Genomic DNA, 26,639 nt, shown 5'->3' with positions numbered 1-26,639 from the left:
GTTCAGGCCGTTTCTTAGCATTTCTACTACACCAGTACTGCGAGATGAACTGAATAACTACTTGTTCTCTGACTATGAAGTTGACTCTCTCTGCTTACCCAGTGTACATACCACAGGACTGATACCAATACAAGTCTACATTAAGCTACACTCTTGTTTTGCACCATTGAACTAATACACCTTCAGAAAGGCACAAATAAGCCACACATTAAACACCTGGCACCAACTCCCCCCCTCTCTGGCCCCAGTCCACTCCAGCTCCAATTCTGGAGCTAGAATCAATGTCCTACAACAGCATTTCAATACACAAAAACCATCTCCCAGTTTTCTAGATCATTACCTCCGTCATCTTTAAAGCCATCATGGAAACACAATCAGAAGCTGACGGAGAACAGTTCCATCTTGTACAAGCTTTGCCAGCAAACCTGGAATACTTCTAAGAGACTGCCCTCTGCACCGAAGGACTGCCACGGCAAAGTATCACTGGTATGTCTATGTGACATGGCTGAAGCAACAGAAATCCTGGCTGGAATCTTGACTGCAGAAAAGCAGTACCAGTGCTACCTTTCATTTGCACTACTTTTCTGGAATTGTTCATTCAGGCGTGGATTATGCTGCACCTGCTTCTGATCCTAGCCAGCTCATCACTAGCTTCTCTGACCTGTACTGTGCTGAAAAGACACAGATGAGACCAAGCATGAGCACCTTGAGTCATTCATTTCTCAGCTGATGTATAGTTTTCAAACCATGCCATGAACTGGATTGACTGTACATTCAACAAAGGATTTATGAATTAAAAACGTATTTTCACATCTCAAGAACAGTACATAGAAGCGGCCCATAGGTACATCCCACATGAATTGGAAGCAGACATGGTTATGAAATCCATCTTCAAAGGCCAGCTTTAAGTCACTAAAGCTCGCAGCCAGACTAGTCCCAAGTATAATGATCTGACTGAAGTCAAAACGTTTGCAATTCGTTCTTACAATGTGCAGTACAATTGCATGCCAGCAGTACCATTAACAGAACGAGTTATTTGGAGATGTTCCTCAAAATTCAGGATTATCTTTCACTGAATCACAACAGCATTTGGTTTTAAAATGTACTGCAAACACCAACTGCTACTTGCTGTTTTATTGCTAGGGAAGCAAGCTATTCACCTAGCAACCTGTCAGCCTCTTTTTGCCCTTATTTTATTCATAAGATATGTAAAGGAACTTGCTTCTTCCTCACTATTAGGAAAACTGCTACTTCCCAAATTGATAGCAGGCCTATATGTGTGTCTACTAAGATTATTTGTATCATTTCAATCACCAGACTTTCCTCAGTCAGATGAAAGTATCTCATCAGAATCCAAATGACTTTTATGACTTCTGCAGTGCTCTTCAATATACTTTCTTTCCCCCATGCGGTTATATGGAAACCATATTACTTCCCAAAATGGATGACAACTATTAGCACCCGCAACATAAAAGCCAGCGGAGAGCTTCAGCACCTACAGAGTGACAGCCACACACGTGAGCCTCAGACAATTTATGGGAAATTGAATCCAGACCCATCTGCACTGAACCGGTTACCTCCCAACGAAGGGCACGTGACCATGGAAACAAGTGTACGGTTGGGAAGAGCGGCAAGGAAGTTTTGAGGTCAGGAAAAGCTGTGAATGAGTTCTTGGTTCACAGGGAATTTGGGGGAAATCTTGAGCATGCAGCTAGCAGAAGAGAGAGCTACCTCTGGGTAAGAGAGGAATGATGGTTGCTGTATTGTTTGTCTTTCATGTTAAAGCATATTTTCCCAGAACCAGATGAGGAAGCCTTGAACCAGCTCCAGGGGTGTGGTGTTCCTTTTCTCTGGTTGTAGAAGAACACAAACTACTCTCCGTATTGCTAAAAATCATGATCATCTTTAAATCTTTTTTCAGATATCCACCCTTCTAAGTAATACATGCAGGTTAAATATGAGCCAAGTCCATGTCCTCTCAAGTAACAGCAGTTGTTAACAGCTCTACCGCAGGCACAAAATGACCATTTTCTCTCCAAAAATAAAGCAGTTTAATAAAATCACTTCCTATTTTTAATTAACCCGTTAGATACTTTTGGCAGATGCTCTATGAAGAGTACCTTCACAGTGAGCTGTAATGCTGAAATCAATGCATTCCACTGCACCGTTTGCTTATCAGAAATTAGTTGAAAAGGTCTGTTAGAGACTAAGCGCAGCTCTGGCAGTCCCTGTATACACCAGGACTGATCCCAATGTTCATAAACCAGCATTTTAACAAAACTAAGCATGAAAAAGTACATAATCAAGGTAACCATATGCTATGTGACAAGATGCTAGTTATTAATGATAGAAATTTGCATAACGTACGTTTTTCATTATGATGACTGTTTATTTACAACAGAATATACCAGAAACTACACTATCCTTACATACATTTGTTAATAGGGCAATTAATATGAAAAATACACACATTAATAACTAGTTTTAAATAGAGACAGAAACAAGCACCCGTGATGGCATGAAGAAGCTAAAATGGTAAGAAATAGTTCACTGGTAAACAGGGGAATTTCAGCAGAAAACAAAACTGTGAAGTTAACTTAGATGATGAATTGTCCTCAATTCACGTGCTGGAGTCCACAAACGCCTATCTTTCCCCCAAAAATCTTGATTCTCTTCTTGAAGCAGTACAGTGATGCAACTTGGTAACTGTTAGGTTTTTTGCACCTATTTAATAGCTGGCTAGCTCTAAACCTTCTCTCATACAGACAGTGCTGTTATATCTAGAGTTATTATCAAAAATCATCTTCTGTGAACAAGAAAAATACAAGCCAACTAGCAGGGGGCAGGAAATACGGCAAGTCTGCAAGTTCCTGTATGTCAAGTTTCCCTTGCATCGTTTTCATCAGGACACATCATCATTATATCAAGCAAATGCAGGAGATGGGATTGCAAATCAATGATCATTTTTACTTGAGCTGAGATGTTGTGCTGCTTTTCCCATATCTGGCAGTTCACAGCTTTCCAAAGCGATTTTGGTAAGGTCTACATTGCTACTTTCTGATTCCAGTCTCTCTGACCCTGATCTGTTGGATGGGTTACAAGAAAAACTTCACGTAAATGAAACTCAGATGAAACTCAACTCAGAACTCCCTCACCATCATGCCACACCCTCGTGTTACTGAAATGAGACAACCCAGCATTTAGTGCTCAAACTACCATTTAATTTGCACTAAAAATCATAACAGTAATGCTACCAGAAAGAATTGTACGTTGTCATGCTTTGTGCATGTTTAGCTGGCAAATGACTTGAAGGACTGTATTTATTTACAGCAGCTTTCATTTTCTTTCGGAATTTAACAAAGACTTTCAGTTTCTGCTTTGCTCTGTACTTGAACAATGTCTACGATGCAATAAGGATTAAAAATTAAAAAACAAGCAAATAACAACAGTCTCTCTACGTACAATCCACACTGCTGGGTACTTTCTGAATGGATAACTGGAAGAGCAAGACATATTTTCCTGAAGTTTTGGAGGCAGATCCCGCAGAGTTCTATGCTGACCTTATTTGTAGATTTTTTAAAACAGCTAAACTTTCACTTGCATTTCAGCCCTTTATTAGTAAAGTCTCTAAATGCAGGACTGAAAACCCAGGATGTAACCTTGGAGCATTTCTTTTTCACATAAAACACAGTCCAAGGAGCAAGGAATACCAAAGGACTTCAGTGTCACCACTGTTAAATTTTAATTATTATCTCAAGGAAATAATTGCTCATTGTACCTGAAAATCAACACAACTGAGGTAGTGCTGTTGTCTTGTGCATTTCCTTTCTCTCAGGCTCTCAATCCTGAGAGGCAGCGAGCATCTCTAGCATGGAGACTCGTTATTCCACTCCCCTTGATGAAAACTCTTGGATGTCAGGGTGTTTCAGACATTGTGAGCTAAACAGGAACAAGAGTACTCATCAAGTGTCACAAGACATTTAAAATCTTAAGCAGTTGTATTCAACTTAAACTCTCTTTGAAATATTGTATGATACCATTGTCAATGTGTGATAACATCATACGCTATTTAATCCACTCTGATCACTAATGGTAAGACGTAAAAATACTATGGAATGGGCAACACTAGAAGCAACACTGCCACCACCCAGACTCACTGATGTCCAGATTACACAGGATAAAGGCAAGACACTGTAAAGGTAGGATAAGATAGTCCTTTATATTTCTAGTTCTCACAGGGAGTCCCTGCTTCACACTGACTTCCAGGGTTGGTTTCAGTTCAAGAGATCTAGCGAAATAACTGAAGGAAGTCGAGGAATCGTGCTGCTTGCCTATTACCTTTTTTTTTTTTTTTTTTAAATCAGCCACAGCATGTGCCCACATAACTGAACACTATCCTCCGACACAAGTAGAAGAGAAGTTGCAGTGGCAGTTTGGAAACCAATCAATCATTTTTAAAACCGGAGTGCAACGTTTTCCCATGCTGGAAAATGCTCTTTTAATCATCTTTACTGGATACAGTGTGGATAGCCCTTTCACTTTCAAAAGATCCCAAGGTGTATTTAAGATTACCGGTTTTAAAGGACCTGTGGGAAGGTTCAACCTCTACTGCCATACCACCTACATTGAGGGTCAATAAAATAAAATAGGAGACGTTACTTTTGGAGCAGCCCTCATTCTGATAGTCATCTCCCTGTCCTTCTCTCAACCCCTGAGCCCTATTCCATGTATTTTCTCCCCCTCTTCCTCTGAGGAGAGGAAGTGAAAGCAGTGTGGTGAAGTTTAGCTGCCCATCAGGGGAAACTAATCCCTCTACACCAAGAACTTGGGGTGCTCTTGTCATCTCACTTACACTTTAGACTACCACAGAGAAGATGACAAAAAGATCTCCACACAGGGCTGCCTAGGAGAGAGTTGCAAGAACTGCATTCAACTACAAGCAAGGGGCAGTTACCATTTCTACCTAACACTGAATTATGCATCTGTCTTACCAGGGAAAGAAGACTTCTTTTGCTTTATAAATGCAAGGGGCAGATCCCAGTCCAGCATGCAGGGCCAGCAGGTGCCCCAGCAGTGCCAGCTGCCAGTGCCCTGCCCAGGCCGTGCTGCAGAAAGATGAATGCTGCTAGCTGCAGTGCTCACAGCCACATTCTTCTGCCCTGTATTCAAGTGCAAACAAGGCCTAGATCTAAGGCTTTCTTATGATTTCATCTGCTCACAGCTCATAAAAGGCATGGGGCTGAGCAAAACCCCTCCTGACAGGAAACCCTCCTGTGACCTACTTGAGCACCATGCAGTTGTACCTCACGCTTAGCAGTGCGGCACCCATTCATACACCTGCTGGTAGGAGAAAAACGAATAAGGGAAAGTGGGAGAGCCAAGCAAATACATGGCCCATGCCCCATGCACTCCCAGCACACTGGGATTTCTTTTTTTCATCCCCAGGAGGTTTCTGTTACTCTTTCAGATTTTGCACTCCCATTTGAACACTGCACACCCTTTATGGTGCTTGCAAGGAACTGACCTCTCTATCGTGCTTCCACACATGGGAAATTGTGAAATCCTACCACCCACCCCTCTCAGAGCATCCCTTATGACGAGGCCCTTCTCCACACGTCTCTACAAGACAGCTATTTGCTTTTCCAAGCTTTGTCTCACATGGTATTTTTCCCATTTCTGCATCCTGACTCTGAATCACAGCATCGAGGCAAGGGATGACTGAGAGCTGCCAGAACCATCATAGCCACGGGGCAGTGCTCCACCACACAGCTCAGCAGCCCAGTTCCTCTTCTACCACTTCTGACAGAAAGTGCACGTGTGCCCACCTGGACACCAGCTGCCCTCCCCTACACACGGCCTTCTCTGATGTATGAAAGATGTCCTTCAGGAGCATGTATGTTTTTTGAAATATAGGAAGAAAAAGAAAAAAGCCACCTCAGGCCTTCTTCTCCATGCCAAAATGTAGTCCGCTTCCGTCAAGCACTGCTTCCCATACCTTCTGAGTTTTATACTAGCACTTTTGTATCCTATTTCTGCAGGAGACCTGCTAATAGACCACAACAATTGACTTTTTGGCATACACAAGCTTGTCTCTTTTTTAAAGCACCATTCCAACTGCAGCAGTTAAAACATAATAGGGTACCAAAAAAAGTCAAAACATACAGAAGTAGCAAAACATCTTAGAGGTCAATGGCTAATAGAGGCTAAAGGCATTTTCCATGATCTTTGCGTTGACAGTAGGAAGCACAGAATTGCATTGTTTGATAAACAGAAAATATTTTGCATATCTGAGATATAAACATTTGTATAAAAAGCACACCACTCTGCACCTTATCTTGTGTACTCAGTTTACCAGCTAACACAATACAGAAGGAACTAATCTACAAGAGGTTTCATCTACAGTTGGCAGAGGGGGAGACTTTTCCTGGTGCTTCCAACCAGTTCTGTGAAATTAACCACTTCCCAGCTATTGTAACCTTAATTACAGGATGCTGCACTATCACGGCACTTCTGAATACAATGCTGTTTTGGGGCAAGATAAAATGAAATACAGCCGATAAAACAATGTCAGCCGTATTTCATTTTTCTCCATGCGCAGCCACTGCAGGCAGGCAGCCAGGCTATCGGATACGGCGCAGTGCCAATTCACAGAGCTGAGCACGCAGCTGGGGACTGAAATGCAGCATAACTCAGGACATAATTCTAGCTGCTTCACAACCTATGCCTTCAGAAGATTAAACTCTAAAATAACATCCAAAAGGGAAAAAAAAGTTAAAAATAAAAGTGCTCCTTCTATAAGTTTTGAAAGGATAATAAAATCAGGTCTGGCAGATGAGAATTTGAGTTAGAAGTTGGCCCAACCAGCAGCGTGTGCTACCTCTGAACTCCAAATGTTTGGCTTTGATTTTCACACCTGTGAAATGATCATATATAAAAAAAAAATAAAAGAGTGAGAGAGAGAAGAGAGAGTACCCAGGTGCCCAGCATAACCACATTGCTCTGTTTTCAGTGGTTTCAGCAGGCAAATGCACCGAGATCATTTGGGTTCACCCACAGGATTCTTACAGAAACGTAGCAGGGCATGGAAAGCACCCCTTTATTTAGGAATATAAGTAGAGATGGGTGTATTTCACCTTGAGCTTTAATGTCTTAGAAAAAACAAAATTGGTTAGAAATAAATAAACCTGAGATGTATGAAGACTATCAGAGGAGAGTGACAACAAATGGGCTCTTTACTGCTCTAGCCCCCTACAAATCACAAGCCTCAGAGATCTTTGAGAAGCAACAGCGAGACTCTGTAACAGGCCAGACGCCACTGAAAAACACCACAGTGACTCCACATGGCAGCTCCCCATCCCCCCTGCTCCGCAGACCAGTCCCTTCCCAGCCTTCCGCCACAGTGCCTGCTGCAGCACTCCTCATGGGAGCTGCCTCCCCCCTACAGACCAATAAGCCACTTCCAATGTCCCAGGAAACTGTTTGGCCCAGGGGAAGGACTTGGGGGAGATGGCATGAGGGCAAAGCATGAAGAGAGCAGAGTGAGAACGGAGCAGAGAGGGAGAAGCCAGATGAAAAGAGCAGTGGGCATGGCACAGGCAACACAGTGGGTGCATAGGTACTATCACCCTGGGTACTTGCTCCCAGTTACTGGGAGTCTGCCTGTATGGGCAATGCATTCTGCTAACCCCATCCTAAACATGGGATCTCAATCTGGGATTGTATAGTCCAGAGAAGAGGAGGCTCAGGAGAGACCTTATTGCTCTCTACAATGACCTGAAAGGAGGCTGTGGTGAGGTGGGGGTCAGCCTCTTCTTTCAGGTAACAGCGATAGGATGAGAGGTAATGGCCTTAAGTTGCACAGAGGGAGGTTCAGGTTGGATATTAGGAACATTTCTTCTCAGAAAGAGTGGTGAGGCATCAGAACAGGCTGCCCAGGGAGGTGGTGGAGTCACCATCCCTGAAGGTGTTCAAGAAATATGTAGATGTGTCACTGAGGGATGGCTTAGTGGGCATGGTGGGGATGAGTTGACAGTTGGACTTGGTGATCTTAGTGGTCTTTTCCAGCCTTAACGATTCTATGAAATACTTCTATACCAACCACATGCAACAACTCATCCTTCACTCACTGGAGAGTCTGGAGAGGAATTAAGAAACAATGCCTCACCCGGAGCCATGCTCTACAAAAGTCAGACAGAGTATCCGTAGCCCATACTCTGAACTGAAAACAAGCAGTCAAGTAGTACTCCCAAGGCACAATTAAATCAGCATTTTTGCTGCCATTGATTTCTTTATATCTTTAAGAGATACACTGTCGTCCGCTTGCCCGATGTCTGGGCACTTCAGATCAGCACTTGTCTCTGTCACTTCAAGCAGAGCCCGTGGCCAAGCCTACCCAAAAAGCTCAGCACTGACCAGCTCCAGCTTACAGGAACCCAGCAGAGCCCGCACAGCAGCTGAGCAGCAGTCCTCGTAGGAGCGCTCCCACTCAGAGGGACGGCCGCGCAGAGGGACAGAAGGCACGGGGAGCCGTTCCCAGAACCGAAGTCCCACACCGAGCTGATCCCGCCCTGAGACACGAAACCTCGCTGAAGCGCAGCAGTTACACGGGTACATCGAGAAACTCCAAGTCACATAAACAAGGAAATACCGAGCAACACTTCGCTTTAAATGGGATCCGCGCTACCACACTTTTTATCGCACGAACCGTGCCGGCTGTTACCAGCGGAGGTTCCGCGGTTACCGCTCCGCGCTGCACTTCTCACCTCCCACTCCCGCGGAGCGCTGCTCGCTCAAAGCCGGGCGCTGAGAGCTGCAGCTGCCGCACGGCAACGGCCACCTGCGCCCAAACCCCCTCCCCGTACCCGCTAACAACTCCGCAAAAGTTGGGTTTTTTTGCAGTTATTTTTTATCCTTCCCCCCTCCCCGGCTCTGCCTTACCTGCGGCTCCCGAGCACCGCCGCGGAAGAGACCGTGAGCCGGCGGTACGGAGCAATGCGGAAGGCACTACTCCGCTGCGGCGGGCGGCGGCGGAGGGAGCGCGGGGCGGGGCGGGGCGGGGCGGAGCGCGGGGCGGGGGAGGTGCCGATCGCTGCCGCAGGTGTGAGGAGCGCGGTGGCGTCTCCGTGCTGTGCGCTCTTCGTGGGGGAAACCAACCAACCAACCAACCAGACAACCATGGAGGAGGTGATGAATTGTAAAGAGAGGGTGCGAGGTCCCCCCCGGGTTTTCGGTGTGCGCCTTGAAAAGATGACGCGTGCTTTGGCCCAGCTGATTCCCGCTCCGGGGTGTGTCCTGCGTGATGCCCGTGGCAGGGCGCGCAAGCCGAACGCTGTGGTTGCACGTAGCCATCCCAAAGCTCGGGCACCAGCCGCAGTGACTTCTTGCTGAGTTGTCATCCAGGCCCTCTTCCTCACTGCCTTTCCTTATCAAAACTTTATCCATAGAAACTGCAAAACTTTGTTAAGAGATAAAGCTGGTAAAGTTTGGCTGAAACACGTCTCTAAATGTTTTTAAGCATGAGTCCAGAGGAAAGCAAATGGGGTCTGTGTTGCTAACAAGTGCATTGTTTTGCTGTGCCTATGCGTAATGGCTGGATCAGCACAGATGTCTTTCTGTTCAGCGCTGAGGAAATGACTTACAGAGCCTTTGTTTTCACTTGGGGGATTTCCTCCAAAGCCACGCTGCTGCTGAGCCCAGAGAGCCGCAGGGCTCCATCCGTGGTGCATGGGGCACCTCTGCGGTGATGAAAGCGTGTGCAGTCACTGTGTGGCCACCGCGCAGGTACCCGTCCCCCAGCTCTCTCACCGCACTCCCCCTGCTCCGCCTGCAGGGCTGCAGCAGTGCACCCGGCGCCTGGACAGCCCTCCACACAGCACCACCCCAAATTCAAACCCTCTGTCTGAGAGCATTGTCCAAACACTCCTTGCTTGAACTCCAGCAGCCTGGGTATGTGACCGCTGCCCCGGGGAGCCTGTTCCATGCCTACACCCACTGCTGAAGAGCCTTTTCCTAATACCCAGCCTGACGCTCCCTGACGCAGCTCCATGCCATTAAAGCAAAGCAATAGTGAGGCTGGATCCTGAGGGATGAGGATGTGCTGAGCGGCCTTCAAGAGACTCTCTTAAATGCACGCCTAGCAAATGCATTGAGGAAAGACTATGCAGCTTGGGAAAAAGCATTGTTCATTGTTCTGTGTGGTTTCTTACAGCTTGCTGAGCAGAGCAACACCAGCCATATGGGTTTCTTCTGCACAGCCTTGGTTTCTTGTGCCTTTGCCACTGCCAAAGAGAGCAACGGGGGTGACTTCCTTGTAAGAGGCATGCCAGCCTTTGCCCAGCACCAGTGCTCACAGAATTACAGGGAAGGACCTTTCATTTTGCAAGAAGTATTTGGTTTTCCTTCCATACTTCATAAATTCCCAGAAGTGTCCATTGCCATGGCCACTAGTGCATTGTGATCTAAATTATTGAAAGCATAAAGGCACTTTTCAAATAACAATACTTCTTTGTACATCTATATAAACTTTGCAGCCAGGAAGAGGCTGGGCTTTCCACCCAGGGGGAATGTTTTGGCCTTAGGATTAAAAAAAAAAAATCCACTGCAGAAAAAGCAGCAAGTTGTAACCAGAAAGGATTTCATTTCCCCAAAGTTTCACATGCTCAAACGTTATGCAGAAAGTGCAGTCATGGGGGAATGAGAAAAGGAGGGGACGTTTCAGGGCTTAGCTTTGGTCCTATTTCCAGAAGAGCTCAGTGCTGCTTGCTGCTTCCATCTTTTCTTCCTCCCCTCTGAGAGGTTCAGGAACCCTGTGGGCTGGTGGTGTGGCACCCATCCCACTTCTGGGCTGCTGGGATCAGAGCCTGTGCTGTCTGAGCCTTTCCTTTGGTAAGTCCTCAGGAACTCAGTGAAATGCGTGGCACAATGACTGCACTGTGCTTTGGGTTACAGGCACCCAGCACTCAGAGCAGCTGATTTTGCTCTTCTGCAGAGGAAGGAAGCAGTGAAGTTTCCTTGGCAAGATGCCCATTTTTAGGAGGAAGCCTCCCCATCAGAAAGCATGGAGGCTCTTGAAATTTCAGGCACATAAGTGGCGTAAAGCACCAAATAGCGGAAGAAGAAGACGCCTATTAGATGGCAACTTAGACTATATTTCCAGTAGTTATACATTTGTATACACTTTACCATCTGATGGCCCATGTCAGTTCTATCCTTGGAGCTACTGTTTGGGGCAACCCTTTGTGTTCAAAAAGCTCCATCTATGCAATCTTTCTGGCAGAAAAGCGTGTCTACCAGTCCCCAGATCACAGAGAGGCTCTTCCTCTTTCTCTCTGGTGCCTGCAATGCCCTCTTCACCCTTCTTCTCTTCTCAGAGTTTTCTGTGAAGGTGGTCACTGGGCCTTTCGTCTGTTTATTTCTCTTCCCTCGCTTGTTTGGAAAGAGATGACAAACAAGTTTTTCGCACTGCCAGGAGTAAACCGTATCAATGAGAGAAAAATAACCATTGTTTTTCATTATCTGGCTTCCATGTCAGCAAATGTGCTGCTTTTTCTGCCTACCATATCTCCAAATCTTCTTTTTTTGAGAGAGAGAGATTTTGGAGATGATAATTCCAATAAGTCATTTTGTTTCTATTTTATCCTCTCTGCAAAACTGAGAAAAAGATTTTGTCCTTCTATCTAGCTGAGTTAGGGGAATGTGTCACTCAAGACACAATGTGTATTGAAGGGAACAATAAGCCCAAGGTTTCCACTATGTCATGTGACAGAGCCAATGGTTGGTCCCAGCCCTTGCTGACTGGCCTTGTGTCAGGACTTCACAGGGCCAGGGGCTCCCTGGGGCTGTAGACCATCTCTAATTTTATTTCAGTAGCCTTGCAGGCAAGCATCATGATGCAATATTTTGTTACTCAATCACTTCCACTTCTCTGCTTCTTTCTCCACTTGTCTGCTTCCTTATTTAGGATGAATCAAGTTTACAAAACAATCACTTCTTCAGTCTTTTATTGTACCTATCTCACAGGCAGCCCTGTACTTTCTTTTTCTGTGCATTTTTTGGACACTTGGTCTGAGGAAACGTTTAATGTATTTACGGGATTTTCTGTGACATCCCACACTACAAGTGATGGATGGAGTGGAATGGACTACCTCCAGCATTTAAGACAGATGACACAAAACGAGTATGGTAAAAATGTTTAATGGGATGAAAGGACTGAGTAGGAATCTGCTATTTATTATCTCCTCTGATACAAGAGCTAGAAGTTATCAAGTGAAGCCAGTAACAGCTAGACTGAAATAAAACAGATGAAGATGGTTCATTATGCAACTCTCTGAAGATGTGTGTAGCTCTTTACTTTGAAAACAATGTTTATGGATACAGCAGATCAAATGAGTTTCAGGAGAGACTGGACAGACACTTGGAAGAGGAATCTATTGAGAATCACTAGACAGATCCAACACTCAGATCCAGGAAACCTTCTGAGATGGAAGCTTGAGGAACACTTGTAAGAAGGTATGATATATGCCTGCCTTGTTCTTGCTTTTTCTGAACATCCATCTGTGGTCACCACTGAAAGCAGGATGCTGGATAGATCTCATGCTTGACTGACAAAAATAAATATTTTTTTACAACAGGCCGGTAAGTTATTCCAACAACATTTATTGTCTGTCCTATAAGATGTCACAGTAACTTACCAAGGTCATCCTAGTTCTTTCTCTACCATCAACTGATCTGCACCTTGCACAGCCCAGCACCTATTTCTCAGTCTACAATAAAGATCAATTAATCTTATTCTTTCCCCAGAAGCCTTTATTTCTGCAACAGGCTGAGATTCAAGAGAAACAGGGAGTGAGACAGAGGCAGCTGGATCTTCTACTGAGGTCATTGTTCATCTGAGACTTTTAAAAGCCAGCAAGTGTCTTTGAAGGGGTTGATGACTTCAGTATAAGGTTAGGTTATAATCCAGTATAGGGTTAGGTTATAACTACCATTGTGTAATCCAATGTCTGAGGACTCAGCAGTCACAGTCAGGGCATACCGGCACCAAACATGTCAGACTGCTACATAATGACTATGTGCTTGAGTAAATCTCCTGCCTAGCTCTGAGGAAAACCAAGCAGCTTTCTGCTGCTGAGTATTGTTTTTACCTGCTTCACTTCAAGTAACTAAACAGCCCCTATTGCCCTGCTTCCTCTTTGCAGACAGCATGTTTCCTCCAGTGTCATAACAACAGGCAGCATTTTGGCCACAGCAGCTAGACCACAAAGATATTCCCTGCCCTCTTCTGTTAAAGACATGTCCTTATCTGGAAAAAAAAAAAATCTTCTGGACTTGCTACTAATAGGTTATAGTAGGGAGAAGAGTTGCTTTGAAGCTCAGGTCCGGCTATCCTTCCTTTATAAACTCAAAACCCAGGTTTGGCATTTTGGAATGGACAGCAATGATGGTGGTAATACTGAACTGGACAACTCCAAGAGCCCTGTGAAATTTCTTCTGAGAACAGAACACACATTTAAAATACAGAAGTACCTATTTTTGTGAGAATTCTTCTACATTACAATATGCAAGGAAGCAAATTTGTAAAAAGATTGCTGGCTGGAGGAAGACCTAAAAGACAGGCTTCACTTAACTGCCCTCTGGAGACAGCATGTTCCACTGGAAGATGGAAAAAAAGTACTAGTAAGTCTGACCACCCCTTACTACTGGGAAGGAGCACAATAACTGGAGTGACATCAGCCATGCATCCCTTCTTTGTAGTGGCTGGATCAGGTTGAACACGGGTCTGTCCCAGGCCATGGGAGGACAGTCTTCCCTGCCACTACTGCTTCTTTCCTCCGGAGTCCATCTAGATCTTTGCAGATCAGGGTCTCTCTGTTTCATGGCCAGTGACAAATAACTCAGAGAAAAAGATGGTGTAAATGTGGTCCATCTTCTGGGACAAACTTTAAGGGATCTGAGAAACAGAGTATTCCTGAAGCGCTAAATGTGCATCCATAGGAGAACAGTAGACAAAAATCTGAGCTATTTGCCCAGTTCATGGGAGATTTACCCATTTGCTTGTTAAATGTTGCTCATTTTCAGCCTATAACCAAACATAAAAAGGATAATCAAAGATGAGAACAGCAAAAGGCACAATCAGAAAAAGACAGAATGACATCTCTTTTGGCAGTCCTTGGACAGCCTCCAGCAGCTGCAAGCTTGGCTGCTTTTCCCTCTTTCCTACCTTCCAACCCACAGCTGCCAGCTCAGTGCAAGCCACCAGGTCTGTGTTTCACTGCAGTCAATGAGAGGATGGTGTATCCTGGGTGACACACAGTTTTGAAGAGACCTGCATTGTGTGAAGAAGCAAAAGCATGATTGCAACAGGCTGGGACATTGATGTCTGGTTAGACAGCTAACTCCACAGAGAAAAATAAACTGAGGGAATACATTATCAACACTTGGGTGATAATTATTTACTAGAAATAAAATTGACAGGACTCTGTAAGGAACGTGAATATAGTTATTGATTGAAGGATCAAAAGGTAAAGGTACTACATATCAAGCTAAATTAGCCTTCAGAACACAGGTACATGACTCTATAAAGCTACAGGATTTGTATTTATGCATTTGAGAGTTAAGATGGATCCATAAATTTACAGGAGGCTTTGCTAAATGTCTTTAATTTGTGGTGTGCCTCTCTGACTGCAACCATTGCTATAATCCTACAACCACACACGTTTTCTTTCCTATTTGTCTCTGCAGTGCTGTAACATTGCAGTGCCATTTGTCATAGCCCAAGCAACCAAACAGCAAAAACAGACCCCAGAGAGTAGTGCAGCTTTATGTGAGGGATGACACGATATAAAAAAATAACAGCAAGTGTATGTATATAAAACAGAGGAAAATGTAAAGAGTCTTTTCTGTTGGCACAATTCACCCCACATGCCAGCTCAGCACAGAAGCACTGGAGAGCAGGGTAAAGTTTCTTACTGGTGCTGAAATAGAGAACAACTACCTAAAAAGGCAAAGATGTAGATGGGGGTGTCGATGGCCCCACTCTGGTGGTTTTCAGCTCATGATCGCTGGGCCCTTGGCGCTTGAGCAACTGCTTGTCAGTGACCATAGCAGGCAAGGCCCAGAGCCGCCTGCATTCTGTGGGATCCTCTCTCTGATATTGCTCTGAAGAACCCCGAAGGATCCTAAAACCCAAACCACCACCCTGCACCAGCACGTCTCTGCGTGTGTCCTGGGCCAGCCTGCGGTGCACTGCTCCCCCTTTGTGGTGACACCGGTAAGTGACACTGCGGGGCAGCCTGAGTGACAGCACTGCGTGGGTTTAAGGCACATCTGTGGCTGCGAAGAAAGCGGAGAAACTGCCTGCAGATGCCTCTCTGCAAGGATTCAAAGCAGGTTTAGGCTTCAGCTACAGGTGGCAGAGCATGAATTTAACCAGCAGCTGTGGGTGTGACATCGAGCAGATTCTGAGATTGACAGAACTGGGATTTCATGGCTGACTTTGGTGGAATTGCACCACATTTATAGCAAAAACACTGAAAGGAGATTTTGTATCAGGATGTGGTCTGTTTATCTAGAATATACTTCTGAAAAGAAGGTGGTCAGCGTGTAATTTTAGTTTGTATGTAAAGTTTCATGTGAGAGTCTGCATAGGCATAGAACACAAAGCAAAATGCTAAAATGAACATAGCTTTTCCTTCTCAGGAGTCAACATTTCTCCATTTAGAAGAGGTGTTATTATTGTGTTGCACGGCCATGTTACATTAATCTAATTGGAAGGAGTAACTGAACCCCTGTGACCAGAAGGGTGGCATCCAAAACTCTAACCCCTGAGAGAAGTTCGGGTTCTGCTGTTGGCCGCATTATTCAGATGTATTCCCAGAGAACTTACACATAGCACAGGCTACAGCTTTGTTTATAGTTGCTTAGTGCCCTTGTGATTTCTGATACAGTACCAAACCTGTGTAAATCCACTTGAAATTTGGAGTTCCATCAGCAGTAGGACAGCAGTCTTCACTACGCCTTTACCAGGCCAGTTTGTGGCACCCCAGTAATGACAATTTGGAGTTAACCCACTGTTATAGTTTCTTACCTTGGTTAACGCTACTGTGAATTTTGTGGCATCCTGCAGTCATCCTAAAAACCTACTTTCCAATCTTCACTGAGAGCAATTTATGTTACTTATTTTTAAAGGAGTTGAAGCAAATGGCGTTATCTTTGTTACTAAAAGATCACTAACTTGGTGTTAAAATGTTTTAGTAATTGATGATCACTTTTCAAGTAACACTTAGCAGTGACATATGCCTACACAGCGGGACAGTCAACAAAACCTTTCATCCAATTCATCTGCCTGAATTCTATTGCTTTGAGCAAAGCTAAGTGGGGATAAAGGTTGTATCCTATTTTACATTGTGCTCGCAGCCGTGGTGTTGCTGGAAACTGTTCTACATCTCCTACTTCATTGTTCCAAAAAGCTCTTAAATTTGAGGTATACCTAGGCTAGGGAGCCTCAGGTGATGTCAAGAGGGCGTAGCTGGCTTTCCACTGCACATGTAATTCCTGCTGCTTTGCAGCCTCCTTTAATTCATGTGTAAATCTGACCTTGTTATGTATTTGAAGTCCAGATTTCTAAATTTATTTTAGATCTGGTGCAGACTGCTGCTACGCTGCTGAAAAGATGTGTGTGTGCATGTATGTGCACATACAGACAAAGATGTGCATGCATACACATAAATACACACGCACCATTTGTTACACATCTCTTGAAAGTCACCTTGAAACAATGCAGTTTGGGTCATCACTTCATACTGCAGAAATAGGATAATCTGAACAATAGACACTGATCCTATTTTTTCCCAAGTTAACACCCCCGAACTTCACTGGATTCTGCCATAAATGCAGTGTTTTCAGAGAACTGTTTAGCTACCTCTACTTAGATGCTTAACTCTTAGGAAAATGAAATGTGATGAGTGTTAAAGTATTCTTTTAAAATACTAACAATAATAGTAATTTTTAAAAAATAATAATTTAAAAAAACATCAACAGCAAGATCTATCATTTTTCTCAAACTTTTCTTGCCAAAATGCTTATGTGAAAGGAAGAAGACTGTAGGTCTCTTGCCCTCATGTGTTTCTTTGCACTAACACACAGGCATGTCACTGCTAAGAGATGCCTGTGGCATGACTACGAAGGGCTGACCCAATACTATCTAACCTCACATTTGGCTTGTAAACAATAGTAGGAACTGAGCCCATAGAAAATACCTCACTCTCACCAGGCTGCCGCATTGTTTGAGCTGGGAAATCAACACAAACTGCTGGATTCTTGGTTAAAAATAAGGGGCCTTTGATTTTCTCTCTTCTCTGAACTTTCCACCAAAGGTTGGCTTCAGTCATTTTGGCACACCTTTTGAGGTCTGAATATAGCTCAACTCTTACATAGTGCTTTCTGTATTGAAAGAATCACACAGCACTGAAACAGGCTCAGACCTGTGAATAACAAAAGTGCAAAAGGTGTCTTATGGCATCAGAGCACTGCACCCCTCCTCTGCCCTAGTACAGGGTCTTAGTGGTGATGGAGGGAAGGCAGTAGTACCCCTGCTGCCTCTCCTCAAGGCAGCTTTTCCTTCCTAACCAAGGTTCATATATAGCTCTGGAGCACCACTGACTGCATTCACAGCCCACAACTGGGCTGAGCATCTCCTATCTATTCTTTTAATTTTGCAGCCTCCACAAATCCCTCATGATATGACCCAGGCTTTCCACCAAGCAATAAAGGCATTGAAAAGGCTACAGCTCACTGGCATACTCCAAAAGTTGTTTCAAGCTGCAGATGATAAAATCAGTTACACAGTGTACGTACAAAGCGCAGTGCTGCAAGAGGCTGAGGATACTTACAGAGAAGGACTGATACAGGAGGTCATTTCTGATGAAAGGGATGTGTTGTTTTGAGCTTGGTACTGTCACAAGAGAGAGGATTTTCCTTGATAACTACGTGTTCAGATATTAATTCTTGATTTCAATTTTGGCAGAGAAATAAGATCATTTGAAGGGATTAAAATTTGATATTTTACCTGTCAACAAGATAGAAGAGCTTTCTTCCTATTCTACTTATCATTCTGTGACATCTCATTTTAACATTTTGGCTGAAGATAAATACATATGCAAAAATATATAAAAAGATAAATGTCAGTGGACATTTGAAACATGCTATACGTGCAGGCACACTCTTTATTACCACATGCTTCAACAAAAAGCAGCTCCATTCCTTGGCCAACAGTGACTCTAGCATGCCAAGGCTGCAGCTTACCTGAGTTACAAAAGGACACGGTAGGCCATGACGCTGCAAGATTTTCATTCCAGCTGACTCAAAAGGGTGTAAATTGATGGCAGTTGTTGGTTATTATATTGACATTGCTCATTCATTGTTCATGTATGGTTTGTACTGCAAGAATTCAAACAAAGCTGGAAAGGCATCTTGGAACTAAGATCCTCCTCAGATCACTGATCTTTAGATCTTTAGGTGTGTTTTCACCATTCATGATGGTGTTGAAGTAGTGGTCTTTAGATATCCTGCAATGTACAATTGACTAAAACAGCCAGCTCTTCACCTTTTCTCAGCAGCTGATGCACCTGTACTTCCTGAATAAAACCTTGCTGGTCACTAAGTTCTGTGCCTTTGTTATTTCAGATTTCTATTCCCTGAGCCCCTGTTTGATGGTGGTTCAGTCCTGTGCATTAAAAGTATCTTTGTGTCACCAGTGTATTTCATTAATCACTTCTATTTTTTATTTATGTATTTATTGGACAAAGTAATTACCAAAAAAGATAAATACATTCAATGCCTATGCACTTCACAGTCGCACAACTCATCTTTCTACAGCCCGAGCCTTCTCCTGTAAGTACAACTCTTTAGCTGTTTTCTTCCCTCTGTTTTTCCTTTATCATCAAACTGACTTCCCACATACCACCATGTCGATCACTTCACTGAGATCCATATGTATTTGCTTTGTTGCAGTTCATAGAATGACAGAATCGCAGGGATTAGAAGGGACTTCAAGAGATCCTCAAGTGCAATTCCCCTGCTAAAGCAGGTACCCTACAATAGGTCACACAGATATGCATCCAGATGGCTCTCGAATATCTCCATAGAAGGACACTCCACAACCTCTCTGGGCAACCTGTTCCAGTGCTCCATCACCCTTACCATGACGAAGTTCCTCCACATGTTAGTACAGAACTTCATCAGCACTGGTGAGGCCGCACCTCAAGTACTGTGTTCAGTTTTGGGCTCCTCACTGCAAGAAAGACATCGAGGCCCTGGAGCGTGTCCAGAGAAGGACAGTGAAACTGGTGAGGGGTCTGGAGCACAGGCCTTATGAGGAGTGGCCAAGGGAGCTGGGATTGTTCATTCTGCAGAAGAGGAGGCTCAGGGGGAGACCTCAGTAGCTCTCTGTAACTACCTGAAGGGAGGTTGCAGTGAGCTGGGGGTCGGCCTCTTCTCTCGTGTAACTAGTGACAGCTTTAGAGGGAATGGCCTCAAGTTGTGCCAGGGGAGATTCAGGCTGGATGTAAGGAAAAGTTTCCTCTCCAAAAGAGTGGTCAGGAGCTGGAATGGGCTGCCCAGGAAGGTGGTGGAGTCAGCAACCCTGGAGGTGTTCAAGGAACATTTGGACATTGTGTTGAGGAATATGGTTTAGTGAGAACTTTTGGTGATAGGTGGATGGTTGGACTGGATGGTCTTGTAAGTCTTTTCCACCCTTGGTGATTCTGTAACTCTATGATTAGAGTAAGGCCTTTGGTTTTGGACACACTCTCTCTCTCATTTTCTTTGATTTATTAGTTTCAATTCCATTTATACTGTATTATACTGTGTTATCTGACATTCCTATATCTGATTCAGTAAATTAGTTTTCTCCCTTAGCTCGTTGCTGCTGTTTTGTTTTTAGGCCCATCTCCCTACCTTTTCTCTGTCCCCCTGTCACGACGTTATCTAAGGATCTGTGTCCATGACAGGGGGCATGACAGGCCCACAGGCCTGGAAAAAAAAAGGAAGGAAAAAAAAAATGCCATGATTTAGGGGCCAGCCCAGACTCGTCCAGCGGCTGATGCAGCAGAGGACCGGCGGACCTGGGAAAACAAAGGGAAAGGGGGAAAGGTAGAGAACTCGTAGATGGATCTAAAACAAAACAGCGGCACCAATCTGAGGAGGAACGTTAATTTAGTAAATATTAAATCGAAATTGAGGACAACACATCAAGAAGAGAGAGAGTTTCAAGTTGAGATTCTTACTCCGTAAGCTGCAGGGGGACCACGTGCTTCTCCACCAGGCCAGGCAGCTTCACCAGCCCCTCCAGACGCAAAGACCCCTGGTGAGTGCAGCTCCTCCCCTGCCCCTCAGAGAACCAAAACACCCAAAAAAGGCAGTCCCCAGAAAAACTGGGACATTAACTCTTTAACTACTAGTGTTTTACATGATGTTATGATGTGGAATACTGACAACCAAAAAAAATCACAAAAACATGACAATCTCTTCCCCTTATCTCGGGGCGGGGGTCCATGGCTCCCTCCACCCCATTAGTCATGGAATCAGGCCAAACTGGCCCAAAACCTTTGACAGGAGGGACGTGGCCAGGCACAGCTTATTAATTTCCATGAATAATGCTAAAAATGAAGGAAGCATATCAATCAGGTGGAGAACTCCCATCCTACAAGTCTTATGAGGAGCGGCCGAGGGAGCTGGGATTGTTCAATCAGGAGAAGAGGAGGCTTAGGGGAGACCTTATCACTCCCTACAGCTCCCTGATGGGAGGTTGTGGTGAGGTGTGGGTTGGCCTCTTCTCCCTGGTAACCAGCAACAGGACGAGAGGGAATGGCCTCAAGTTGCACCAGGGGAGATTTCAGTTGGACACTAGGAAAGGTTTCTTCTCCAAAAGATTGCTTAGGCACGGGAACAGGCTGCCCAGGGAGGTGTTACTGTGGTCATTCTGCAGCAACACAAGCTTTTGCGGAAGAAAGGATGGGCCACCAACGGCAAACGGTGGCGTGGAAGATGCGTGGAGAGCATCTGATCTCAACTTTAACATCATACTCGATAACTCGATACTCTGGTCGATACGCGCATCGCAAAAGATCTGGGTACATTCTGCAGTCTGACTGCAGGCAGGAGGAATGCTGCACTTCTGTAGCACAATTTGGCTCAAGCAAGCCATTTATTGCAATTTTGGTACAGGCTGTAGCTCCCCCGCGCAAACGCACATTCTCCAAGAGGCCGGGTGGTGTCTTCTCAGCTCGTTCGAGGAGTCTGTGCTCCAAGCGTCCCTACAGCAGCCTCTTCAGCTGAATGAGGTCTGGGGACAAGTGGACGTCTGCCACTGCTGGGAGATGAGCAGTCTCGTGAACTGATCTGGCAGTTCATCCAGCTCACACTCTGCCCGAACATGGTTGTCCGGCTCCTGCTCCAGGCGCTGGAAGAGATTGAGTGGTCTGGACACTCGGAAATCCCGGGGCAAGATGATCTCTGCGGGTACTGCCTCATTCCCTATGAGGAAGTGCTCCAGGCTTCTCTCCTCCAGGCAGCAGCGCAGGTACCACAAGATGTCATGCATCCTCTGCAGAAAGTGCCTCGCGCGCCAGTGCTCCATAGGGAAGACCGTCAGGAGGTGCATGACAGCCGTCTTCACTTCGTAGACAGAGATGTTGTCGCCCACCAGGAGACAGGCCCACACCTGCATACATCTGAGGTGGAAACTGTCCTCCCGGGCATGTGCGGCTATATGCCTGAAGAACTTCGCCTCTGCCACAGCACAGCTCTGTGGCCAGGTCGTGCTGGGGATAACGATGCCCTCTATTTTGTGGCTGCTCAGAAAGATGTCTGTACGGTGTTGCCGCACTCCAAACATCATCTCAATGATGAAGATTCTGTTGAAGCCGTCAATCACATGAAGCCTGCAGGAGCGGCTGCACGGCTGCACGTTGATGCGGCATCTTGCTGACTCGGGCATTCTTCTCCAGGCATCTTGGATCAGTACCGGGAACCAGCGGGCGATCTTCTCTGCATCTAGGTAGCCGCCAGTGCAAAGGGTGTGTAGGAGGCTGGGCGGCTGCTTCCCCAGCCTGTCCTCAGTGTTGTGGAGGAAGCACAGCACGCCCGTCTCCTCCTCCGTCCTGCACGTGCACTCCAACTCGACACGGATCCGGGAGTTCCTTGCCGGCAGCTCCCTTGCGGTGCCCAGCTCGAGGTGGAAAGTGTGCCCGCGGGGGGCCGTCAGGGGCACAAGCAGGCAGAAGACAGGGTCATCCTCACGGGGACACCAGCCTTCATAGGCACTGCCCACCCCAATGGGGGGCTGTGGCACTGGATAGAAGCTGTCCGACAGGAGGATTCGGCAGGAATTGAGGAGTTTGGAAACCAGACAGTGCATTGCTCGGCACTTGTGTGCAAGGTCGTTCACTGGCGGTTGGATGCCCGCATGTAAAAGCCCTTCAAAATCTTCCTTCTCCTCCTCCTCCTCCTCACTGCCAGAGCCCTCCTTGCCACTGCTTTTTTTCATCCTCTGGTACTTCTGATGGAGCTTCCGCACAACCCAAACTAGAAGGACCAGAAGACAGACAGCAGCCCAAACCTTCCAGGACTGCAACACAGCTGGGAGCAGGGCTCGCCTTCCCGCCCTGCTCTGCTCCATGTTCTTCTGCTCTATCTCCAGCAGCAGCTGTGCCATCTTCTCACTCAAGTACAGCTCCCGCTGACGCATGCGGTCACGTGTGGCCGCATCAAACACTTCACCGACTTGGTGCACATTCTGCACCAACAAAGCGAGGACAAACGCCAAATTCATGGTCTGGAAGAGGTAGAAGAGAGGGGTCAGTGGGGCTGGGTGGGAGGTCGCCCACGGCTGGGGGAGCGGGGCCGTGAGCCGCAGGCCCCTGGGGTCGGGAAGGAGGGGAGGGGGGAGGGAGCTCGCTGGAGGGCAGCAGGGACTGAAGTCAGTGCAGGCGACGACAGCCTCGAGTCCTGCCCGTGGTGCAGCCCGGAGAGGCCGGGCCCTCCCTGCAGGCTTCAAAAGCCCTCGGGGCTGGCGTTCGGGCCCGCTCCAGCCCCGCTTTCCCCCTGCTGCTGCACTCACCGCTGGCCCAGGCCAAACTGCAGCAGCGCTGCCTGCTGAAGGCACTAAGACAGCCAAGCCAGCGCATTGTGACTCGTCCCCTATGTCACAGGCGCCCCGGCCCTGCCTCCGGCAGCCCAGCCCCACCCTGCGGCCCCATCCCAAAGTGGTGGGGGGACCCCCCCCAGGGCAGCCAAGGCCCTGGCATCGCCGCGCTTTGGAGGTGTCATGGTTTTATCATTTTTGTTATCGGCATCCCACATCATAACATCAGGCAGTGCACTGGGAGTTAAAGAGTTAATGCTCCAGGTCCGTGGACTGTCTATAGTTCCGGGCATACCTTTCTCAGAAGAGCAGAAGAACTACATATCCCAGAAGACATTCACTGGTCCGTTTCCCTTTTCCGTTTAGAGGGAAAGATAAAACTGCTCGCAAGTCACAAGACTTCCCTTCTTTTCCTGCTCGCCTCTGTGGAGAGTGTGTGTGCCTCCACAGCCGTCTCGCCCTCAGCATTAGTTCCATAGATTGTCCAGCCCGTGGCTTGGACAGGTACGCTCTTTGCTGGGTGAGGAGCCAGCTGAAGGGCTGGGCCCCGAGAGTGGTGGTGAATGGAGTTAAATCCAGCCGGCGACCGGTCACGAGTGGCGTTCCCCAGGGGCCGGTGCTGGGGCCTACCCTCTTCAATATCTTTTTTGATGACCTGGATGAGGGCACTGAGTGTGCCCTCAGTAAGTTTGCAGATGACAACCAGGCTGGCGGGAAGTGTCATAGAATCATAGAATGGTTTGGGTTGGAAGGGACCTTTAAGATCGTCTAGTTCCAGCCGCCCTGCTGTAGGCAGGGACACATCCTGCTAGTCCGGGTTGCTAAAAGTCCCATCCAGCCTGGCCTTGAATGCCTCCAGGGAGGGGACATTCACAGCCTCACTGGGCAACCTGTTCCGGTGTCTCACCACCCTCACAGTAAAGACTTTCTTCCTAATCATAGAATCATCGTAGAATCATAGAATGGCCTGGGTTGAAAAGGACCTCAAAGATCATCGAGTTTCAGCCCTGCCGCTGAGTGCAGGGCCGCCAACCACTAGGCCAGGCTGCCCAGAGCCACATCCAGCCTTGCCTTGAATGCCTCCAGGGAGGGGGCATCCACAACCTCCTTGGGTAACCTGTTCCAGCGCGTCGCCGCCCTCTGAGTGAAAAACTTCCACCTAATATCTAACCTAAATCTCCCCTGTCTTAGTTAAAAACCATTCCCCCTTCTCCTATCGCTATCCACCCTCGTAAACAATCATTCCTCCGCCTGTTTATACGCGCCCTTCAAGTATCGGCAGGCCACAATGAGGTCTCCCTGGAACCTTCTCTTCTCCAAGCTAAACAAGCCCAGTTCCCACTATTATCCTGTGTTATCTACCGTTCCAATATCATATTTAGTAAATTAGTTTTCTCCCTTAGCTCGTTGTTGCTGTTTGGTTTTTAGGCCCATCTCCCCACCTTTTCTCTATCCCCCTTCCCCTTATCTCGGGGCGGGGGTCCATGGGTCCCTCCACCCCATTAGTCATGGAATCGGGCCAAACTGGCCCCAAACCATTGACAGGAGGGACGTGGCCGGACACAGCTTATTAATTTCCACGAATAATGCTAAAAAATGAAGGAAGCATATCAATCAGGTGGAGAACCCCTATCCTCCAAGTCTTACGAGGAGCGGCCGAGGGAGCTGGGATTGTTCAGTCAGGAGAAGAGGAGGCTCAGGCGAGACCTTATTGCTCCCTACAGATCTCTGACAGGAGGTTGTGGCGAGGTGTGGGGTGGCCTCTTCTCCGCGGTAACCAGCAACAGGACTAGAGGGAATGGCCTCAGTAAGGCCAAACTTACTGAGCACCCTCAGTAAGTTTGCAGATGACACCAAGCTGGCAGGAAGCGTCGATCTGCCCGGGGGTGGCAAGGCCATACAGAGGGATCTGGACAGGCTGGATTGCTGGGTTGAAGCCAGTTAGTGGACTGAATGGTCTTGTAGTTCTTTTCCAACGTTGCTAATTTTGTGATTCTATTATTCCCATATTCAAGATTTAGGCCACTGCTCCTTCTCCTATTGCTACGCACCACATCTTAAAAAAAAATCTGATATTTCATCAAAGAAAATACCAAGTTAATTTGTCAAAATCTATATTTAGTAACTATTTCTCCCATTTTGTATACTTTCATATCTCTATTTCTTTCATGCAACATTTAATCTTTGTATGCAATAAAATAATATAATTTTATGGATCCCTTCTTTCCTTAAGAAAAGGAAACTTACTTCATTATCAAATTTTTAATCACATGGCATTGTATCTGTGTTAGTAAATGCATTAAAACTCCTATCATGAGCTTTATTATCTCTGCTTCTGAGTTTCCTCAAGAGCTGAGCTCTTTGCACTTTGCTTTCACTTTGCCTGTGATAACGTTTCCACACGCATTCACATTCACTGTTTTGATTTTCTTCTGTGTTCAATGCCACTACCATTACCAAAGCTGAGGCAAATAGTTAGTTCAGGGCAGTGCCTAGATTAACTTTACCCACAGGATATACATCATGTAAGGCATTCATTTCTCTTTATTTTTGTTTATATGGCCAAGACAACCTTGATTATTTGATTAAATTTCCTTTACAGCCTCTATCTAAGCTTGACTTTTTCTATTTTCACCTCTCCCATGTGCTCCTGTCTGTAAAGACATTTTTTTTTAATTTGTTTCTATTCCTTTTAGGCTCTCTTTGCACACAAAATCAATCGTAGAATCATTACGTTTGGAAAAGACCACTAAGAACATCTAGTCCAGCCACTGACCAAACATCCCACATCCACTAAACTACGTTTCTCAGTGCCACGCGTTCCCTGAACACCTCCAGGGACAGTGACTCCACCACCTGCCTGGGCAGCCCGTTCCAGTGCTTCACCACTCTGTCAGAAGAAACGTTTCCTAATATCCAGCCTGAACCTCCCCTGATGCAATTTTCAGTCGTTACCTCTTGTCCTGCTTCAGGAGTGCTTTGCTCAGTCCTAGGTTTTACATACTGTTTTACCACTGTGTGTTAGAGTAGAAAATTTCCATTAGCGCATCCTCCAAACACAGCGAGGAAGAAGCAGGGGTCCTCTCCAGGTGCTCCCACGCCGTGTGCGGGGACGGGAGCAGCGCACCGCAGTCCCACCGCAGCGCCCCGCAGCTCTCCCCGGTGCCGCCGGCGCTGGGGCTGTCACTAGGTGGCGGCGGCGGCCTTCCGAACCGCGCCGAGAGCCGAAACCACGGCCCGACACGAGGGAGAAGAGGTGCTTCATTCCGGTGCAGGTTTTAGTAACGAAGCCATATGCTCTTTCGCAAATAAAGTGTTGTCACTGTCCCTCCAAGCTCAAGCACGGGGACGGCATCTCAGGTTTGATGGAAATTTTTCTGTCTGTGCAGCATTCCCAGCAACATTTAGAACCAATCGCATCTACCTGCCTTTCTTGGCCATAAACCTTAATTATTTTTACCAGTGTAGCATATTGTCTCCAGCCAGGAGTCCAACCAAG

The 26,639-nt window shown here is 46.3% G+C and overlaps 2 protein-coding genes across 5 annotated transcripts in view; both read right to left on the bottom strand.

Annotated features, from left to right (window-relative positions):
• Positions 1 to 9,072, bottom strand: part of TEC (tec protein tyrosine kinase) — a 44,786-nt gene extending 35,714 nt beyond the window's left edge. The window contains exons 1-2 of one of the 4 annotated variants that reach the window (XM_021394448.1): positions 8,938 to 9,054; positions 3,779 to 3,939 (exon numbers count right to left, since the gene is read on the bottom strand). The gene's annotated coding sequence lies outside the window, so the exon portion shown is untranslated. Of the gene's footprint in view, positions 1 to 3,778; positions 3,940 to 8,937 lie in introns of all 4 variants that reach the window. The other 3 variants (XR_002437948.1, XM_021394447.1, XM_021394449.1) reach the window with 3 other exon arrangements.
• Positions 21,174 to 24,091, bottom strand: LOC110398932 (inositol 1,4,5-trisphosphate receptor-interacting protein-like 1). The gene is made up of 2 exons (XM_021396997.1): positions 23,117 to 24,091; positions 21,174 to 22,831 (listed from the first exon to the last, which is right to left on the bottom strand). The coding sequence occupies exon 2, from the start codon at positions 22,826 to 22,828 to the stop codon at positions 21,326 to 21,328; it is 1,503 nt and encodes a 500-aa protein (XP_021252672.1). The 5' UTR covers positions 22,829 to 22,831; positions 23,117 to 24,091; the 3' UTR covers positions 21,174 to 21,325.

The sequence above is a fragment of the Numida meleagris genome, chromosome 4 (genome assembly GCF_002078875.1).
Source record: "Numida meleagris isolate 19003 breed g44 Domestic line chromosome 4, NumMel1.0, whole genome shotgun sequence".
Taxonomy (NCBI): domain Eukaryota; kingdom Metazoa; phylum Chordata; class Aves; order Galliformes; family Numididae; genus Numida; species Numida meleagris.
Note: the sequence above shows the minus strand (reverse complement) of the source record. Positions and strands in the feature narration are given on the sequence as shown.

What these genes read in the sequence shown, in the direction of transcription:
- LOC110398932 (XM_021396997.1), bottom strand. Translation starts at nt 22,828, where the DNA reads ATGAATTTGGCGTTTGTCCTCGCTTTGTTGGTGCAGAATGTGCACCAA.